The sequence below is a fragment of the Mesoplodon bidens genome, assembly GCF_964165515.1.
Source record: "Mesoplodon bidens genome assembly, chromosome: 4".
NCBI classification, from domain to species: Eukaryota; Metazoa; Chordata; class Mammalia; order Artiodactyla; family Ziphiidae; genus Mesoplodon; species Mesoplodon bidens.
Window position 1 is genome coordinate 145568287 of NC_138160.1, and position 20978 is coordinate 145589264.

At 40.3% G+C, this 20978-nt stretch overlaps 1 protein-coding gene across 5 annotated transcripts; it reads left to right on the plus strand.

Annotated features, from left to right (window-relative positions):
- The first annotated feature begins 498 nt into the window (after nucleotides 1–498).
- Nucleotides 499–20978, plus strand: ZNF558 (zinc finger protein 558). Of its 5 annotated transcripts, XM_081232207.1 has the most exons (11): nucleotides 499–756; nucleotides 1691–1778; nucleotides 3220–3322; nucleotides 8557–8753; nucleotides 9144–9225; nucleotides 9872–9995; nucleotides 10555–10643; nucleotides 11560–11686; nucleotides 17232–17327; nucleotides 17840–17922; nucleotides 18414–20978. In XM_081232207.1, exons 5-11 carry the CDS (start codon nucleotides 9166–9168, stop codon nucleotides 19194–19196), a joined length of 1362 nt encoding a protein of 453 aa, XP_081088333.1. In that variant the 5' UTR covers nucleotides 499–756; nucleotides 1691–1778; nucleotides 3220–3322; nucleotides 8557–8753; nucleotides 9144–9165; the 3' UTR covers nucleotides 19197–20978. The 5 variants fall into 5 exon arrangements, with proteins under 5 accessions (XP_081088333.1, XP_081088332.1, XP_081088334.1 ...); XM_081232206.1 differs by lacking the exon at nucleotides 3220–3322; XM_081232208.1 differs by lacking the exons at nucleotides 3220–3322; nucleotides 8557–8753.

Here is a 20978-nt window from a genome sequence, read left to right on the forward strand (position 1 = left end):
GTTAAAGAGAAAGGTGAATATATGATCCAATTTTTTAAAAAAATTTAAGAACATCAGTAAAAACAAGAAAAAAAAATCCTAAATATGAGCATATCGTTTAACTGGGCTCTGTGAGGCTCCGCGAGCATGGGGAAAGCCTTGAAGAAAAGTTGTTTGTTTAGCATCCGTCTACCTGTACAGCCTGGGGAATCCACGGAAAGCCCCGTCTTCATCCACGTCCCTGGAGCTGATTTTCTCCCACTCTCCTGCCCGCCTACCCAAGCCCCACCCCCGCCTTATCCCCGCCCCTGGGCCTAGTCTCTGCCCACCTTCAGGCTGAGACTCTAGCACCGCCCCCCAGATCCGGTACCCAGCCACAGCCCCGCCCTCAGTCCCGTCAAGAAACGGGTGTCCGCCCACAACCCTGCCCTCTGAGTTTGGTTCCGCCCACAAGCTGGTACCATTCCACAGCCCCGGCCCTAGAGTGGATCTCAGTCGCTGGCGCTGACCCAGCCCACGGCCCAACCTTGCACTCACTAAGCGAACGAGAACACCTCGTCGGAGGCTTGGGTGCGAGGCCGCCGCCCCGCCCGCCGCCTTAACCCAGAGCCCCGCAATGCCCCGCTGTCCGCGGCTGCTAGGCACCGGAAACTGAAGCCCCTGGCTACTGCCCGAGACCGGAAGCGGAAGCGCCGGGGGGGGTGCCGAAGAAGGAGTCGCGGGGTGGCTCCCTGCGCTGTGTGTAAAGTTTTCTCTGCGGGGGACTGGGTTCACGTGGTACGTTCGGCCTTAGTGCGAGGGTCAGGACTCTGTGAGCGGCGGGCAGTCCCGGGGCTCCTGTAGGAGTCTAGGGAGGGACATGGGTCTGGGGCACCCCCGTCACAGGCTCTGGCGTTCCTCCCCCTTTCCCGCGAGCCGCGTTTCGACCCCTGGGGCCTCAGGCTTATCCCGCTGGTTGGCCCATAGCCTCCGTTTCTTCCTAGCTCTGGGCGCCGCCGTCCCCTCCTCAGAGCTCCCCCTCTCCCCATCACCTTTCCCCGGTGTGACTTTGCCCCCTAGGGGACTTTTAGTCACGTATGGAGGCATTGTTTTGGTTGTTACAAATGGGAGGGGCTGCTACTGGCATCTAGTGTGTGGAGGCATTGTTTTGGTTGTTACAAATGGGAGGGGCTGCTACTGGCATCTAGTGTGTGGAGGCATTGTTTTGGTTGTTACAAATGGGAAGGGCTGCTACTGGCATCTAGTGTGTGGAGGCCACGGGTGCTGCTGGACATCCTACAACGCACTGAACAGCACCCGTGACAAAGCATTATCAGTAGTGCCGAGGTTTGGAAACCCTGCTCTGGGGTCTTACAATCTTCAAAGCCCTGAATAAACTTAAAGGTTAGCTGAGTCACTTTTAGCGCCCCTGAGTGACAAGCCGTATTAAAAGCGTCTGGAGTCACAAAAAAATCACTATCCAGCCAGATGAGTTCAGCAAGGCGAATGAATGCACACCGCATGAAGCCGCTTTCTCCCACTTGGAGAGCAGATGGCTGGATAGGAATCAGGAAAATCCAGTGATAGCCAACAATTACACGTTCAATCAGTACAATAAATACAAAAAAGAAAAGTGAGTGGTGTGGCCTTTCCATCCAGCAGCTGTATTATGCCCTATGAAAGGCCTCAAAAGAAATCTTTGTACACTTCTTCTTTTTTTTTTTTCCTACAGACAAGTTATCTCTGGAGTTCAAGTTTGAATTGAAACCAGCCTCAAGTTTCACCTGTCCTCACTGACCCGTGGATTTCTGTGTGACCAGGTGAGTACCATGTGGAACTTGTAACAACAGGTGCCAGCAGCCTCAGCTGGCAGAACTGCTACTAGGCCTTCCCTGTGCTCAGGTGTAAACACAAGGAGTCACTAAGAGTGAGGACATCTTAAAAAAAAATGATTTATCTTTGATGGATTATGTGCAAGGGAAAGATAGTAAGGTGTGTGGTGACGTGAGTGTAAATAAGTAAATACAGTTATGTGCAAATAAATACACATTAAACAAGCATGTAAATAACTATAAATAAGTCACAGAAATACAGATTTACTTGCATTCCATAATACTAAAAATTTTATATATAAGTATAAATATGTAAATTTTTTATGTGTATATCAGGATTACTCAACAACATTCCTCAGGCCCAGTTCAGTTTGACTTCTAAAACCCTATAAATCTTCCACAAAGATTCAAAATATAGGGGTACATGGGGGAAAAATAATTTGAACTTCTTTATATTGGCAACAGAAATTTAAAATTGAATTGACCAGCAACCAGATGTATTTTCTGTTTGCAAGTGTTTTCTGTTTGGTTTTGTTTCTTGTTTTGTTTTTTGTTTGTTTTATTTTTTTCTTCATGATATTTAAAATCACTTGGAGGAGTACTAAGCAACAACTTGCAGATTGAAGCATAGGGCAATAGTTTCCAAAGATTGTACTCTACAACTTGGCTTCTATAAGAATTAACTTTGTTTCTCTAAACTTTTATGAAATAACAGTCTGGTGCTTCATATTGCAGAGAACCATTTTGAGTAATTTTATACTGTTGGGTTTTATCAATTGTGTGTGTGTGTGTGTGTGTGCGCGCCTTTTTCATTCTGTCTTTCCTGTGACATTCTTAAGGGGAATGCTTGCTTGTCACGCAATAGATATTCTTCAGGTGCACAATTTATGGTGACCAACCATGCTCTTCTATTCAGGACTGAGAGGTTTGCCAGGACACAGGCTATTTTGGGTTCAAATTAGGATTAGAACTCTAGGCAAACCAGGATGGCTTATCCTCTCCATGAGTCAGGCCTAGGGCCAGATGTATAGGGACCCTGGAGAACCAAACAGACTTTGTCCTGCCCCTGTGAGATTTATATTCTAATAGGGAGTTTGGATTTTAAACAATTAATGACAAGAGTGATGGGAGAGCTTGGCACAAGAGAACTCAACCTGAGGTTAACAGGGAAAGCCCTCCTGAGAAGAACTGATATTTATAAAAGAGCTAAAGTTGGGACTGGATTTAGCTAGTCATAGGGCTCAACAGAGCAGTCCAGGCGGAGGGAGCTGCATGTGGACAGCCTCCAAAGCAGAGAGCCTGGTGTGCTTCCTGACCCGATAGGACGGGATGGCTGAGGCAAGCCGGTCAAGGGATAAGGGACGTGAGCCAGACTGAAATGGTGAGCGGGCAGGGTCAGGTCAGACATCATTGTGGACTCTGTTCTAAGACCAGGGGGAAGACACCGAAGAGGTGTGAGCAGAAGAATGATTGGACTGTGCACGTGGATTAAAATGGACTTCAGGATTATGAATGAAGACTTAAGAGGCAAGGTATTAGGGAAGTTTAGGGAATGAGATGATTATTCCCTAAGCCTGGATGATGGCTGTGGAGTTGGAAAGAAGAGAGCTTGGAGTTTAGAACTGAGAGAATGTCCTGGTGTTTCCATTCATTTATGCATTTGTTAGGTGGCACAGAACTCTTTCTGTGCTCCCAGCTGCTGGCTATGCTATCTTGCAGGCATTCCCCTCACTCAGGCCCCTCTTCACCCCACTTTGCCTCTCACAGGGCCCCTTCTCCACATGCTAGAAGGGCAGACCTGAGTATGTCTAGGGCTGGACTGTCTACTAATGGCTACATGTAGCCATTAGCCACATGTAGCAATTTCAGTTAAACCAATGAAAAATGCTATTAAAAATTCATTTTCTCAATCCTACAAGCCACATTTCAAGGAGCCACGTGTGACTAGTAGCTACCATGTTGGACAGAGCAGTATAGAACATTTCTTTCTTTTTTAAAAAATTGTTTATTCAATTTAAAATTTAATAAAAGAAAAAAAACAGTTCACCCATTTCTCCTTCCCCCATCCCCCACCTCTTGCAGCCACCAGTCTATTCTTCATCTCTATGAGCTTGGTTTTGTTGTTGTTGTTCTTCAGATTGTACGTATAAGAGAGATCATATGGCATTTATCTTTCTCTGTCTGATTAATTTCATTTAGCATAATGCCCTCGGGGTCCATCCATGTGTGGCAGATGACAAGATTTCATTCTTTTTTATGGCTGAATAATATTCCAATGTATATACACCACAATTTCTTTATCCATTCATTCATTGATGGATCCTTAGGTTGTTTCCCCATATCTTGCTGTTGTAAATAATGCTGCAGTGAACATAGAGAGAGAGAGAGAGAGAGAGATCTTTTTGAATAGTGTTTTTGTTTTCTTCTGATAAATACCCAGAAGTAGAATTGCTGGATCATATAGCAGGTCTATTTTAAAATTTTGAGGAACCTCCATACTGTTTTCCTGAGTGTTTGCACTGGTTTATATTTCTCACAGTGCACAATGGTTCTCTTTTCTCCACATCCTCACCAACACTATTTCTTGTCTTTTTCATAGTAGTCATTCTAACAGGAGTGAGGTGATATCTCATTGCAGTTTTGATTTGCATTTCCCTGATGATTAATGATGTTGAGCATCTTTTCATGTACCTGTTGGTCATCTGTATGTCATCTATGAAAAAATGTCTTTTGCCCATTTTTTAAATCTGATTGTTGTTTTGCTATTGAGTTATATGAGTTCTTTGTATATTTTGGTCATTAATCCCTTATCAGATATGTGATTTGCAATTGTTTTCTCCCATTCAGTAGGTTGCCTTTTCATTTTGTTGATGGTTTCCTTTGCTGTGCAGAAGTTTTTTAGTTTTATGTAGTCTCACTTGCTTATTTTTGCTTTTATTGCTTTTGGTGTCACATTCAAAAAATCATCACCAAGACCTATGTCAAGGAGCTTACCACTTATGTTTTCCTCTAGGAGTTTTATGGTTTCAGGTTTTATGTTCAAGTCTTTAATCCAGTTTGAGTTAATTTTTGTGTATGGTGTGAGATAGTGGTCTAGTTTCACTCATTTGCATTTGGCTCTCCAATTTTCCCAACAGCATTCTTTGAAGAGACTGCCCTTTCCTCATTGTATATTCTTGGCTCTTTTGTCATAAATTAATTGGCTATATATGAGTGGGTTTATTTCTGGGTTCTCTGTTCTGTTCCATTGAGCTATGTGCTAATACCATACTGTTTTAATTACTATAACTTTGTTATATAGTATAAATCGGGGCGTGTGATGCCTCTAGCCTTGTTCTTCCTCAGGATTGTTTTTGTGGTTCCATACAAAATATAGGATTGTTCTATTTCTGTGAGAAATACCATTGGAATTTTGATAGGGATTACATGCTGCTTTCGGTAGTATGGACATTTTAACAACATGCATTCTCAATCCATGAGCACAGAATGTCTTTCCATTTATTTGTATCTTCTTCAATTTCTTTCATTCATGTCTTGTAGTTTTCAATATATAGGTCTTTCACACCCTTGGTTAAATTCCTAGGTATTTTATTCTTTTTGATGCAATTGTGAATGGATTGTTTTCTTAATATATTTTTCTGATAGATCATTATTAGTGCAAAGAAACAACAGATTTTTGTGTATTGATTTTGTACCCTCCAACTTTACTGGATTCGTTTATTAGTTCTAACAGTTTTTTAATGAAATCTTTAGGGTTTTCCATATGTAAAATCATGCCATCTGCAAATAGTGAAAAAGTTTTACTTTTTTCTTTCCAATTTAGATGCCTTTCATTTCATTTCTTTTTCTTGCGTAATTGCTCTGGTGGAGACTTCCAATACTATGTTGAATAAAAGTGGCAAGAGTGTGGGCATCCTTGTCTTGTTCCTGATCTTAGAGGAAAAGCTTTCAGCTTTTCAGCATTGAGTATGTTGTTAGCTGTGGGCTTATCATATATGGCCTTTATTATGTTCAGGTGTGTTTCCTCTATACCTGCTTTGTGGAGAGTTTTTATCATAAATGGATGTTGAATTTTGTTAAATACTTTTTCTGCATCTATTGAGATGATCATATTTTTTCTTTATTTTATTTATGTGGTATATCACATCGATCGATTTGAACCATCCTTTTATCCCTGGAATAAATCCCACTTGGTCATGGTGTATGATTACACCATGGTGTATGATTTAATTTATTGTTGAATTTGGTTTGTTAATATTTTGTTGAGGGTTTTTGCATCTGTATTCATCAGGGATGTTGACCTGTAATTTTCTTTTTTTGTGGCATCCTTGTCTGGTTTTCAGTATCAGGGTAATACTTTCCTTGTAAACTGTTTGGAAGAACTCCCCCGTCTTCTGTTTTTGGCAAGAGTTTGAGAAGGTTTGGTATTAGCTCTTCTTGGAATGTTTGGTAAAATTTATCTGCGAAGCTGCTTGGTCCTGGACTTTGGTTTGTTGGGAGGTTTTTGAATACTGATTCAGTCTCCTGAATCAGTGATCAGTCTGTTTAGATTTTCTGTTTCATCAGAGAAATAGAAAATATGAACTGCCATGTTGGACAGAGCAGAAGTATAGAACATTTCCATCATACCTGAAAGTTCTGTTGAGCAACACTGGTATAGAGTGGCCCATCCTCTGACCCTCTCTCAACACTGACTCCAGGTGCAGGAGTCACTGAATCTGTAAACGGAACAGAGACCCTGCCTCCCCTAATAGGAGACTTCAGCTGCCAAAAGACCTGGAGAGGGTACTCAGGACCTGAGAGTGTCCTGGGCACCCTACCAGTCTGCTTTCCTCTTGGGGCTTTGGGGGTGTCTGGATCCCACCCCTCCTGTCACTCCTCAGCTCATGACTGTAACTATTCCTAAAGGCAAATTGGGTTCCTGGTGGGAAGAATGTAGACTTCTTCCACCTGCAGAGAGTGGAGAAGTTCTTCAGCAATTATCTGGGTCTGCTGGACTCACACTAAGACCTCAGGGAAGATTTGGTATGAGAGGCTGTTCAAGTTTCCTATGGCTGCTGTAACAAACTACCATAAACTTAGTGGCTTACAGTAACACACATTTATTTTCTTGCTCTGGAGGTTAGAAATCCTAAATGGGTTGGCAGGGCTGCATTCCTTTTCCATCTTGTAGAGACCACCTGTATTCCTTGGCTTGTGGCTCCTTCCTCCATCTTTAAAACCAGTGAGAACATCTTTAAATCTCTCTCTCTCTCTTTTTCTCTGACCTCTGCTTCCATCCTCACATCTCCTCTGACCCTGACCTTCCTGCCTCCCTCTTATAAAGAAGAACCCTTGTGATTTCATTGGGTCAACATGTATATTCCAGAATAATTTTTTCCATCTCCAGATCCTAACCTTACTTACATCTGCAAAATCCCTTTTGCCATGTAAGGTCACATATTCACAGATTCTGAGGGGTAGAGCATGGACATCTTTGGGGCAGAGGCATTAATCTGTCTACCCCACAGGCCCAGGAGTCAAAGACTGCAACAGTTTTTCACCTGGACACTCAACCGTAGTGTCCAGTGTTCCCCTCCCTGCACACACTCACTTTATTGCTTTTATCTTTTGGATGCAGGAAGGACACAGAGACCTTGAGAAACTGGTTTTATGGAGTTCCGTTATATTCTGTAACTCCAGGGAGAGGAGGCATTCCCTTATAGAAAGGAAACATACCATTTCTATTGCTTTGTACCTTGAGTTTGTTGTTCTTGTTTTTGTTTTTCATTTAAATTTATTGGAGATAAATCTCTCCATCAATACCTAGAGATCGTGTCTTTCTTTTTTTGGCTTCATGCTTCTTCATTATGTGGATATTCCGTAGTTTACTGAACCAATTTCCTATATATAGCAATTTGTGTTGTTTCCAATCCTTTGATATTATAAATAATGCTACAGTGAATAACCTCACTCATGTCTTTTAGTATTTGTGTATCTTTCAAATAGATTCCTTGTAGTGTGATTGACAGGGAAATGATCAATGTTTTTGCATTTTGCTTGAGGATAACAAATTTCCTTCCACAGGAATTCTACCCCAACAGTATATGAGAGTGCTTTTTTCTACAGCCTTGCCAATGAAAGATGTGGTCCCCCGTGTCTTTGTTGATCTGACAGATAAGAAATGGTATCAGTGTAGTTTCAATCTACATCTTCGTCCTGTGAATAAGATCAATGGTGATTCTACTGATTGAATTGGTAGTGGTGGAAACCAAATTAAACTGTGTCTCACAGTGGGTGGGACATGAGGAAATGAGACAGAGAGAAAAAAAAAAAGGATGAGGGAGACAGACTGGCTGGTAACTAGAAAGAAAACTATGCCCTTAGGATAAATTCGTCTTACTACCAAAAACACTTCATTGAGTTTAAATGGTGTGAGGGAGTCTGGTAGAGTGGGAGAGCTTGAAGGGAAGGGTAAAGGAGAAAGAATCGATGGTGTCCAGCTCCTAAAAAGGCAGATGGAGTGGAACACAGAACAGAACTGCAGAGCCAAGTGTTACAGAGAAGGCAGGTCCTGGTTTATAAAGAGAGAGGGAGGAAACCATGGTGCAGAATATAGTCTTGGTGGCAAGATATGAAGGTAGATTCCTTCTCATGAAGATGACTTTGAGAAGTAAGGTGCAGGACCATCTGCTGAAAGTGAGGGTGTATTTGTTATGTATTGCTGCATGACAGAGCATCCCTAACCTTAGTGACTAAAACAATAACCATTTGCCATCTCTCACAGTTTTTGTCGTTCCGGAATTCAGGAGCAGCTTAGCTGGAAGGTTCTGGCTTGGGACTTTCACGAGGCTGCAGGAGGTTATCAGCTGGGACTGCAGTCATCTGAAGGCTTGACGGGTGCCGAAGGGTTCACTTCCAAGGAGGTTCCCTCACATTCTGGCACATCAGTGCTGACTGTTGGAGGGGACAGTTCCTTTCCAAGTAGGTCTCTCCACACGGTTGCTTGAGTGTCTTTGAAACATGGCAGTTGCCTTCCCTTAGAGCAAGCAGTTCAGAAGACTAAGCAGGAGCTACAGTGCCTTGTAGGGGTCTACCCTCAGAAGTCATCTCCACAATTTTCTATTGGTCACACAGGTCAGCCCTGATTCAGTGTGGCTGTGAATACCAGGGAGCTTGGATCATTCAAGCTATTCGGGAAGCTGATAACCATAGAGGGAAAAGGTGAGGCTGTGTGAGATTTAAAGAGATAAGAGAAGGGTTCACAAGTAGGAAGTTACATTGACTTATAGAATTGCCCTGCGGTGTTGAGGGCTCTTTTCACGTTGCTGAGTGTGTTTTTCTAGAGGTGGCAACATCACCACTCTTGTGCAGGTTGGTCTGCCCAGATGTTGCCATGGAACAGGCAGATGATTGGAACCATGCCTGGTTGGAGTTCTGCTGGGCCAGAGTGAAGGTAGGAGGTAGGGGTGAGGAAATTTGTTGAAATGAAGGACGGTGAGACCCAAGCTGGGAAAGTAAAAAATGAGGAGAGGAGGTGGCTCTAGCAGGAGGGTGGGAGAGTGTGTGGACTGAGCCCTTTGCATGGGAGAACACATATAGTGAAAGAAAAACATGAATGAGCAAGGTCGAAGTTTGGGAGATTGGCTTCAGAGAGAGAAATTTCTAAACTATTGTTGTAGGTGTAGAATCATGTCCGGTGATGACAAAGCCTAGGGTGGTGCCTGGGGAAGTGTATGGCCAAGGTGGAGTGAGGACAGACTCGTAGTACTGTGAGGGCCACCCTTCTGGGCTCTGATGTCATTCAAGTGCGCTAGGATGGGAGGTTGAAAGAATATTGGGAGTCAGGGACCAGAGTCTCCAGTGAATGAGGGATTGTAGCTGGGAATGTGTTTGTGACAACCACGTGGATGGGAAGAATGTGCCCTGAGACTCAGTGAAGCTGAGGTTTTAAGGTGGATGGAGAAGTAGCCACCCTTGTGGGCAGAGGCAGACGCATTTTGAAGGAGGAAATGGTGGACAGACGAAGAAAGCTTTGTCCTCAGTAGCCTGGAGAGGGAAATCGGTTGTGAACACTTTGTGCTTTCCCGTTTATTCCACAGCCCTGTCCTGAGTGCACTGTGGGGATAAGAGGAGGAGCATCCTCGTTCTCCTGCTCCCTGTCGTTCAGGAAAACTTACTGTCTGAATCACAGGATGGCGACCATGGTTCTGTCCCCCATTTGTGGTGAGTTTGGGGGTCAGCCCTCAGAGCCCAGGTGTTAAAGGCCCCTGCACCACAGAGCAGGTAGAGGGAAGGGACTGAGAAGTTGAGGTGGGTGTGTTACCCCAGGAACCTGGAGGTCATTGGTGCCTGACTCTTTGGTTCTTGGGATTTGGGACTTAGCTGGTTTGAGTGTCTCTGGAGATGTCACCTGTGTGGCGAATGTGTGGGAGCTTTTGAATTATACTTCTAATTCTTTCTATAAACTTCAAAAAAAATAATAACAGTGGTGTCCTTTGGGACTTCAGTTTCTTCATCTGCAAAATGGAAATAGTAGTCTTTTCCTCCAGCGTGGTAGGGCGCTTGGCCCTATTTTCTGGCCCTGAGCGAGACAGTGCTCTGTTCAGTTTTCCTGTGGAAGCTGGGTGTGGGTGTTTGGGTGTCGGTATGTGCTGTGTGTGCGAATAGTCATTTGTGTCTGTTGGGGATACAGTCAATGACAAGTAGATGGGCGTGCCTCCAGATTTGTGAGTGTGAGAACAGGGGGCAAGCCTGGATTCTTGGGACATTTCTTCTTCTCCAGCTCAGTCTTCCCCATACCCAGCCTCTCACCAGAAAGGATGCACAGAGGAGGAAGGGTTGGCTAATGGCTTCCTGACAGACTGGTTACAGGTGAGTCAGATATTCCTGTTTCCAAATCATTTTCCTTTGACCAGAAGTTGGACTTATTATCCTTCAGTGACCTGCAGCATCAGAGCCAAATCAGGTCTTCAGGCATCTGATGGAGGGTTTGGGGCAACCCAAACAGTGTTAGCATATGTCAGCATTGACTGCAATGTAGAGCCTCCTCCAGGGTCACTGTCTACACCATGTTCTGCTGAGAGGGTTTTTTGTTTTTTGTTGTTGTTTTTTAAATTTTATTGAAGTATAGTTGATTTTCAATGTCATGTTAATTTCTTCTGTGTAGCAAAGTGACAGAATATGTGTGTGTGTGTGTGTGTGTGTGTGTGTATTCTTTTTCATATTCTTTTCCATTATGGTTTATCACAGGATATTGAATATAGTTCCCTGTACTATGCAGTAGGACCTTGCTGTTTATCCATCCTATATATAATAGTTTGCATCGGCTAATCCCAAACTCCCAATCCTTCCCTCCCTACCCTCCTCCCCCTTTGCTGAGAGTTTTAAGGGGAAGCTAAGGAAAGACATGACTGTGTCCTAAACTCAGGCAATTGGTGATGGCCGTTAGGGCATCATTCATCCATTTACCAAGTACTTCTCTGATTTCTGCAATGTCCTAGGCCTATGCTCATCCTTTGAGATAGCGGGGAATTTGATTGTAGGATGTCACAGTCTCACTGGGAAAGAAAATCACGTGTGTGTTAGAGGTACATTTAACATTGGGCATGGGCATGAATAGACAGGAGAAGAGAGTTCAGGGCTGACCCTAGGAGCAGTTGAGAGCAGAGATCAGAACCCTGCCCGTACAGCTTCTGCTTCTGCTACTCCTTTCTCATCCTTGGCTCTTTCCCTGTCCACATTGGTGGGGTTGGTCCTTGGCTAAGCCATGATGTTTGTGGTGGTTTAGGACTTGGTGACTTTTGAGGATGTGACTGTGGAGTTCACCCAGGAAGAGTGGGCACTGCTGGACCCTTCTCAGCGAACACTGTACAGAGATGTGATGCTGGAGAACTGCAGGAACCTGGCTTCACTTGGTAAGCCTGACATCATTCCTGCATTTATTTAATGACTCAGGTAACAAGACTTTTTAAAAATTGAGGTATCATTCACATAACATAAAATTCACCATTTTAATCATTTTAAAGTACGCAGTTCAGTGGCTTTTTTTTTTACATCTTTATTGGAGTATAATTGCTTTACAATGGTGTGTTAGTTTCTGCTTTATAACAAAGTGAATCAGTTGTACAGTGGCTTTTGATAAATTCACAGTGTTGTGTATCACCCCTAAAACCTGTACCCATTAAGTGGCCAATACCTGTTACCTTCCCCACTCCCCACTACTGGCAACCACTAATTTGCTTTCTATCTCTATGGATTTGCCTATTCAGAGCAGTTCATATCAATGGAATCATAAAATGTGTGATCCTTATGTCTCATTTCTTTCAGGCAACTTAATGTTTAAAGGTTTAGCTATGTTGTAGCATGTATAGTTCCTTTATTCCTTTTTATGACTGAATAATATGCTCTTTTATGGATATACCACATTTTGTTTATCTGTTCATTTGGTTGATAAACATTTGGGTGGTTTCCTCTTACTGGCTATTGTAAATAATGCTGCTTTGAATATTTGTGTACAAGTCTTTGTTCAAACACCAATTTTCAGTTCTCTCCACTATGTATCTAGGAGTGGAATTCTGGGTTATAGATGACTATGTTTAGCTTTTTGAGGAACTGCCAACCTGTCTTTTACAGCAGCTGCACCAATATATGAGCGTTCCAGTTTCTCCATATCTTCCCCAACTTTCGCTTTTTTGAATATAGCCATCCTCTTGGGTATGAAGTGGTATCTCACTGTTGTTTTGATTTGCATTTCCCTAATTACTAATGACACTGAACATTTTTTTCATGTAATTGTTGGCTGTTTGTATATCATTTTTGGAGAAATGTCTATTCAAGTTCTTTGCCAGTTTTTTAATTGGGTTATCTTTTTTGTTTTTGGGTTTTAGAGGTTTATTATATTCTGAATACTAGATCCTATTTGCAAATGGTTTCTTCCATTGTATGCTATCTTTTCATTTTCTTGATAGTATCCTTTGATACACAAGTTTTAATTTTGACAAAGTCCAATTTATGTACTTTTCCCTTTTTTTTCTTGTGCATTTGGTATCGTACCTAGTTATTGCCACCAAGGTCCTGAAAATTTACCTCTATGTTTTCCTCCAAAAATTTTATAGTTTTACCTTTTCAATGAAATCTTTTATCTGTTTTGAGTTAATTTTTATATGGCTTAGGAGAAATTGTCAGCTTCATTCTTTTGCATGTATTAATCCAGTTGTCCCAGCATCTTTGTAGCAAAGACTATTCTTTCCCCCATTGAATTGTTTTCACACAATTGTCAAAAATTATTTGACCATAAAATGCGAGTTTATGTACTCTCAATTATTTTCCATTAATCTGTGTTTAGCATTGTACCAGTACCACATTACCATTGCTTTGATGTCAGTAAGTGTGATTCCTCCTATTTGGTTCTTTCTCAAGACTGCTTTGTTTATTCAGGATGCCTTGCAATTCCATATGAATTTTAGGATCACCTTTCCATTTATGTAAAAAAAGCTGTTAGAAATTTGATAGCGATTTCATTGAATCTGTAGATGATTTTGGTTATTATTGTCATCTTAACAATATTAAATTTTTCAATACATATCCTCTGTTGCTTATTTTTAATTTGCTTCTGTTGTGGTCAGAGTATGTATGATTTTATTGTTTTTAAATTTATTTAGACTTGTGGACTAACGTGCTCTATTCTGGAGTATGTTTTACATGCACTTGAGATGAATGTGTATTCTGTTGTTGGGTGAAGTGTTTTATGTCTGTTAGGTCTAGTAAGTTTATAGGATTGTTTAAGTCCTCTGTTTCCTTGTTGGTCTTTTAACTAGTTGTTCTACCCATTATTAAAAGTGGTCATGGAAGTCTGCAACTATTATCGTAGAACTCTATTTCTCCCTTCAATTCTGTCAGTTTTGAATTTGTATATTTTAAACCTTTGTTGTTAGGTACGTATATGTAATTATTATATCTTCTTGATTAATTGATCTTTTAATCATCATATAATATCTTTTGTTGTGTCTTGTAAGAATTTTTGTCTTAAAGTCTATTTTGCCTGATATTAGTATAGTCACATTCTCTCTTTTTTAGCTGTGATTTATATGGAATATCTTTTTCCACTTGTTGATTTTCAACCTGTTAGTGTCTTTAGATGTAAAGTGAGTCTCTTATAGATAGCGTATAATTGATTATTTTCTATCCAGTCTGCCAAAATCTGCCTTTTAATTGGACAGATTATTCTGTTTACATTTAATGGAATTACTTATAAAGAAGGACTTAGTTGTGTCATTTTGCTGTTTGTTTTTTACATGCTTTATATCATTTTTATTCCTCAGTTCCTCCATTATTGTTTACTCTTGTGTTAGGTATTTTCTAGTGGACCATTTTGATTCCCTTCTCATTTCTGTTTATATTTTTTAGTTATTTTCTTAGTGGTTGCCTGAGGGATTGCAATTATCATTTTAATTTTAAGCAATCTATTTTGATTTCATATCAACTTATTTCAACAGTATACAAAAAATTAGCTCCTGTATAGCTGTGCCCCTCCTTATGCTGTTTTTTGTTTGTTTGTTTTTTACAAATTATAACTTTATACATTGTTTCATTAACATGTATTTATAATTTTTAGTTCAGACATTTCTCTTTTAAATCATATTAGAAAAAAGAGGAGTCATAGCCAAACATACATGAGTTACAAACCAAAAATAAACAATTGTTTTTGACTTTTATATTTACCTATTTATTTTCCTTTATTGGTGTTCTTTATATCTTTGTGTGGATTTGAGTCAGTATTCATTGCCCATTCATTTCAGCTTGGAAGTCTCCTATTAGCATTTCTTGTAGGATAGATATGTTAGTGACAAACACTCAGACTTTGTTTATAGGAATGTCTTCATTTCTTTATTTTCGAAGGACAGAATTTTTGGTTCACTTTTTTTTTTTTTTAAAGCAGCTTGAGTATATTATCCCAATGCCTGTTGCCTCTGTGGTTTCTGATTCAAAATTATCTATTACTCTCACTGATGATCCTGTGCACATGATGAATCTCCTCTCTCTTGCTGCTTTCAGGATACTCTGTCTTTGTCTTTCCAGAGTTTGATTATGTGTTTCAGGATGGATTCTGACTCTTTGAATTTATCCTGTTTTGGGTTTGTTAAGCTTCTTGGTTGTGTACATTTATGCCTTTCATCAAATTTGGGGAAGTTTTTAGCCATTATTTCTTTAAATATTCTTTCTGCCCCTTCTTCATTTAAGGGACTCCTATTATGTGTATGTTGGTATGTTTAATGGTATCCCATGGGTCTTTTAGGTGCTGGTCATATTTTGTTTATTCTTTTTTTCTTTTTGTTTTTCAAACTGAGTAATATAAGTTGTCCTATCTTCATGGCTACTGATTCTTTCTTCTTGCTCAAATCTGTTGTTGAACCACTCTTCTGAATTTTTCATTATAGTTATTATACTTTTCAATTCCATAATTTCTGTTTGGTTTCTTTTTATAATTTCTGTCTCTTTAAGATGTTTTCTCTTTGGTCAGAATTTGTTCTTATGGTTTCCTTTAGATCCTTAAGCATATTTAAAACATTTGATTTAAATTCTTGGTCTAGCAAGTCCAATGTTTGGACTTCCTGAAGGATAGTTTCTACTAAATTTTGGGGTGTTTTTCCTGTAATGGGCCATACTTTTGTGTATTGGCCTGCCTTATAATTTTTTGTTGTTGAAAACTAGACATTTGGAATATTACAACATAGTAATTCTGGAATCACATATTTCCCCATCCCTAGAGTTTGTTGTTGTTGCTTGTTTTAGTTGGTGTGGTATGTATGTTTAGTGATATTTCTGAACTCATTTTTGTAATGTCAGTATTTGTTGTATGTGGCCACTGAAGACTCTGTTCTGTTAGCTTAATGGTTAGCTAGTGATTTATCAGATTTCCTTGAACACTTGAAACAAAAAATAAAAAACTCCTGGTCTCTCTATACAGGGGCATACCTTCAAAATCAAGCAGTTTATAACTCTGCCTTAGTTTTCACTTCCTGTTTGTGCAGAGCCTGAAGGTCTGCCAAAGGTGAGGACTTAGTGCCCTCTCATGTCTTTTCTGAGCATGTGCCCAAGCCTGGGTATGCACATGGCTTTCTAGATTCAAAGGAATATGAGGGAGCTTTTCAGAAAGCTTTTCAAAAATTCCCCAAAACATTTGATTCTATACTTCTCCTCCAGGCTTCTTGGTTTGCCTTTTGCTTTCCTTTGCTGTTTCCACTTGCCTCAGGCAGTGGTGGCTAATATATTGCCTTTTAATGTCTTTAGCACATGCCCGCTGGGTAACCAGCTCAGCCTTCGGAGAGTTTGGGGTTAGATAAGTAAAGGCAAGCCCTTTGAGCCAGTCCTTCAGGGAGCCACAAGAAAGGTCAAAACAAACAACCACAGCTTGTTGAGAATAAGATCCATCCTACTCCCTCTAGTACTAGGAGTTGTCTTCAGTGTCACAGCCAAAACAAGGAGTAGAGGATGAGGCAAGGGTCAGTTAAAATGTCAGCTGTTCTTTGTCTTTGATTAAGCATTTTCCTGGTTGCTGTAGACTTTTGATAAGTTTTCAGAGTTGTGATAAAGTTGTTCTGACAGTTTTTGCCAGTTTATTCACTGTTTTTATAGAGAGGGGGACTTCTGAAGTTCCATATTCCATGATTTTCATTGTTATCATTTCTCACAAGACGTCAAGCATGTGTCTGTTTCTGGGTCTGTTACTGGGGTGTAGGAGTACAGTGATGGAGACAGACATGGTCCCATGCTCATAGAGCTTTCTGTTTAATTCCTTCCCTATGAACTGAGTATTTCCTTACCCTGACTTTATATTCTCCATATGTGAAAGCTTTATAGCTTTTGAAGCGTGTATTTAAACTTGGGCATGATTCCACCCCCACACACACACACCACCACCACCACCACCAAATAGAGGATGTTAACTACTTGATGACCATGAGCACATAGCCCCAGGCCTCCTGGAGTCTAAGGACTGATAAAGTTAACCCTTGTGACACCACCCTGTTCCCTCATCATCAGCCAATCAGAATTGTGCACGATCTGATCATGCACCTTGCAACTCCCCTGCCCCCCACCACCTGGCTTTTAAAAATGCTTTGCCAAAACCCTTCGGGGAGCTTGAGGCTTTTTAGGGCATGAGCCACCGTGTCTCCTTGCATGGCCTTGCAATAAACCTTTCTCTGCTCCAAAATAAATAAATTTTTTAAAAAACTTGGGCATGGACTTTGGGCCTATGTGTGCCCTATCACCTGGATATTGAATGAATTGCTTGTATTTTTGTTTCCTGAGAGTTACTATATTCATTAGAATTTAGATGTAATTATTTCATTGCTCCCAAAGCCACACTTGCCCGTCTTCAGAATTCTTGGCTTCAGTTTCATGCAGTTGCTTGTCACTTGCACAGCCCCCCATAACACGGCTTTTTTCCACAAATAGGGTATCACGTTGATAAACCCAGTCTGATCGCCCAGTTGGAACAAGAAGACAAGGTGATGACAGAGGAAAGAGGAATTCTTCCAGGCACCTGTCCAGGTGAGCACTAGGAAGATATGAAAAATAGTCTTTTTGAGGAATAGCTGTAGCCAATGATGCAGGGCATGGGAGTATTACATTCGGAAATGCCAATCAGGGAACTTTGTAAAATGTCCTTTTTTCTGACAGAGATGGCCATGAACATTTGTTATTAGCTTCCTCATGCACCTTCTTTCTTTCCTCTTTAACTTTCTGTTCAACATCTCATACTTTACTTTGGACTCAGAGGGGGAAAAAATAAAGACGTCTCTTTCCCTTTTTAAATTTAAGTCTCATATGAGCTCTTTGTCCGACTCCTTCCTACTTTACCTTCCTGATAATTCCTCCCTTTGTAAATCTCTGATCAGTCCTAATCCTTTTAGAATCCTTTTTTAATACCTGTAATTTGAATACTCATATCCCTTTCATTGCAAACTTGCTCAAAAACCCTAATCCCTCAGTCTGTCTGTACTCGTGTGTACTTTTGTATTTCTTTTCTCCGTCAACCTAAATTTCTTTTCAATTTGTTTCAGATTTGGAGACAGTACTTAAAGCAAAATGGTTAACTCCTAAGAAGCATGTTTTTAGAAAAGAACATTCTAATGGTGTAAAAGTGGTAAGACTAACATGGTTGATTGCTGTTTTTTCACAGTAGGAGAATTCCATAAGTTAGAAAAGCCACAGAATAAACAGGAGATTCATTAAAGGGAAATGTCATTTACATATGAGATAATGGTGTCTCAGGAGAGATACTGTAAATCAGTTGTGAATTTGGAGAAAACTATAAATTAACTCCAGACTTGTTTCTTTACTGAGAGTTTCCACAAGTCAATATTTCCTTAAATGTGATTAAAATATTGACTGTCAAAATATAAAGTGGTCTTAAGTTTATCAGAAAATGCTCTGTGAATATGATAAGGACTTGTGGCAATGTGTCTGTCTCTCTTTTTTTAACTTCTAAGAGCTCAAACTGGGCAGAAGCCCAGTTTGACCTGCATTTAAAATAGGTAACCAAAACATCAATTATAATAATGTAAGAGAATTTGTATAACAGCATTGAATATTAAAAAATATTATAAATTATAGTTTTCATTCATCTCTTAACAGGAGAGAAGTCATCTGGGAGTGAAACTCAATGAATGTAATCAGTGTTTTAAAGTCTTCAGCACAAAATCTAACCTTACTCAGCACAAAAGAATTCATACTGGAGAAAAACCCTATGACTGTAATCAGTGTGGCAAATCCTTCAGCAGTAGATCCTACCTCACTATTCATAAGAGAATACATAATGGGGAGAAGCCCTATGGATGCAGTGACTGTGGGAAAGCCTTCAATGATCCTTCCTCCCTCAGACTACATGTGAGAATCCACACTGGAGAAAAACCCTACGAATGTAACCAGTGTTTTCATGTCTTCCGCACTAGTTGTAACCTCAAAAGCCACAAGAGAATTCATACGAGGGAGAATCACCATGAATGTAATCAGTGTGGCAAGGCCTTCAGCACGAGGTCCTCCCTTACTGGGCACAACAGTATTCATACAGGAGAGAAACCTTATGAGTGCAGTGATTGTGGGAAAACCTTTAGGAAGAGCTCATATCTCACACAGCATATGAGAACTCATACTGGAGAAAAACCCTATGAGTGTAATCAGTGTGGAAAATCCTTTAGCAGTAGCTTTTCTCTTACTGTGCACAGGAGAATTCATACCGGTGAGAAACCCTATGAATGCAGTAACTGTGGGAAAGCCTTTAATAATCTCTCAGCTGTTAAGAAACATGTAAGAACTCACACTGGAGAAAAACCCTATGAATGTAATCATTGTGGGAAATCTTTCACCACTAACTCTTACCTTTCTGTGCACAAGAGAATCCATAATAGGTGGATATGACTACAATAACGGGAAAGCATTCAGTGATTTCTTATCTCTCAGACAACTTGTGATAACTCACGCTAGATGTATGAGTTATCTGTTGCTGCATAACAAATTTCCCTTCAAAACATAGTAGCTTTAAACAGCAAACATTTATTATCTATAGGTCAGGAATTCAGAATCAGCTTAGCTGTGTAGTTCCAGCTCAGGAACTCTCATGAGGTTGTAGTCAAGTTGTCAGCAGGAGCTACTGTCATCTACTTTACTGCTGGCTGAGGAGTCAACTTCCAGAATAGCTCAGTCACATGCCTGGCAAGTTAGTTCTGGTTGTTGGCAGGGAACCTTAATTTTCTCACCATGTAGGACTCTCCACAGGGCTATGTATCTTTATGACGTAGAAGCAGGTTCCTCCCAAAGCATCTGATTTAAAGAAGAGCTAATGCAGAAACCAGTGTCTTCTATGACCTAGTCTCAGAAGGATATATCATCACTTCTTCCGTATTTTAATGGTCACACAGACCAATCCTGATACGATGTGGGAAGAGACCATACTCAGTATGAATACCAGGAAACAGAGATTTTGGGGAACCATCTGAGAAGTTTTCCATGAAATCACTGATGTAAGGCCTTTAGGAGACCCTCATTCTTTCAGTCTGTTCAGTATGAAGTAATATTTAATAACTCTCGTGTTAATTCACCCGTGAAAGAAACCTCATGAGTCCAGTCTTTGTGATAAGCTTTCAGCTCAAATTCACCCTAATGTACACAAAAGATTGGAATACAGTGGTGATATCTAGGGAGTCATGTGACAATTCACACTAAGGGGAAAATCCTATGAATATCATCAGAATGTGAAAGTCTTCAGGGACACTCATCCCCTAGAACACACATGAGGAATCACTACAGAGGAACACTCACTCATATAAGGAGTGTGGAAAACCCTATAGCACAAGAGTTTACATTATTGAACAGAAGATGAAGAGATTCCCAGTGCAAGTACTATGGGAAAGCCTTCAGTGTTCTCTCAATTTTTAAGAGATATGATGATTTATTCTGGAGAGAATGTCCCATTGAATGGCATCAGTATTGGAAAGCCTTCCATTTTCCCACATTCCTTAAACTGAAAAGTCGTTGCAGAGAAATTTGTGAGTATAAAGAATGAGGGAACGCCTTTAATGATACCTCTGATGTTAGGAAAACTGAAATTCCTGGATGCAAAACCTGTGGATTAATTTGGGGAAATCTTTCCATGAGTCCTGTCTGTTGACTTCTGAGAAGTCACACAGGCAGGGAACCCTAGAAGATACTCAACGTGAGATTGCCTCAGCTCTTCTCTGAGTGGCCACAGAATACTTTAAACTGGGAATGAAAAGTGTAAATATTATGAGCATGAGATTACCTTTATCAGTGTCTCATCCTTAGGGTGGGGCAACTAGCTCTTTAATTTTCAGTCTTTGCTTAAGTATAAACATTTATATCTATAGCGATACCCTAAGATAAACCTTAAATTATGTTCCACAGTTTTATATGTAATATGTTTATCATTTACTCTAAAAATATTAACGCATATTCATAAAGGTATTTCTGATTATCTCCTGAGTGATTTAGTTTATCCTAGTAGAAATTAGACTATATTTGCTACATACCTTTTTCTAATTTAATGACATTTTTATCAAGTAAGTGGACTTTATGATGTTCAGATATAGTATGTACATTCAGCTGGTTGGTTTTTTTTTCTCTCAAGCTTATTTAGTGATAGATGTGAATTAAAGTCTTCCACCATTGTTATGGATTGACAAA

Bases quoted from the DNA above. Each gene is read 5' to 3' on its own strand.
- ZNF558 (XM_081232207.1), top strand. From the start codon at position 9,166: ATGGAACAGGCAGATGATTGGAACCATGCCTGGTTGGAGTTCTGCTGG. The intron at 9,226-9,871 runs GTAGGAGGTAGG...TTTATTCCACAG, and splicing joins TCTGCTGGGCCAGAGTGAAG to CCCTGTCCTGAGTGCACTGT. The intron at 17,328-17,839 runs GTGAGCACTAGG...AATTTGTTTCAG, and splicing joins TCTTCCAGGCACCTGTCCAG to ATTTGGAGACAGTACTTAAA.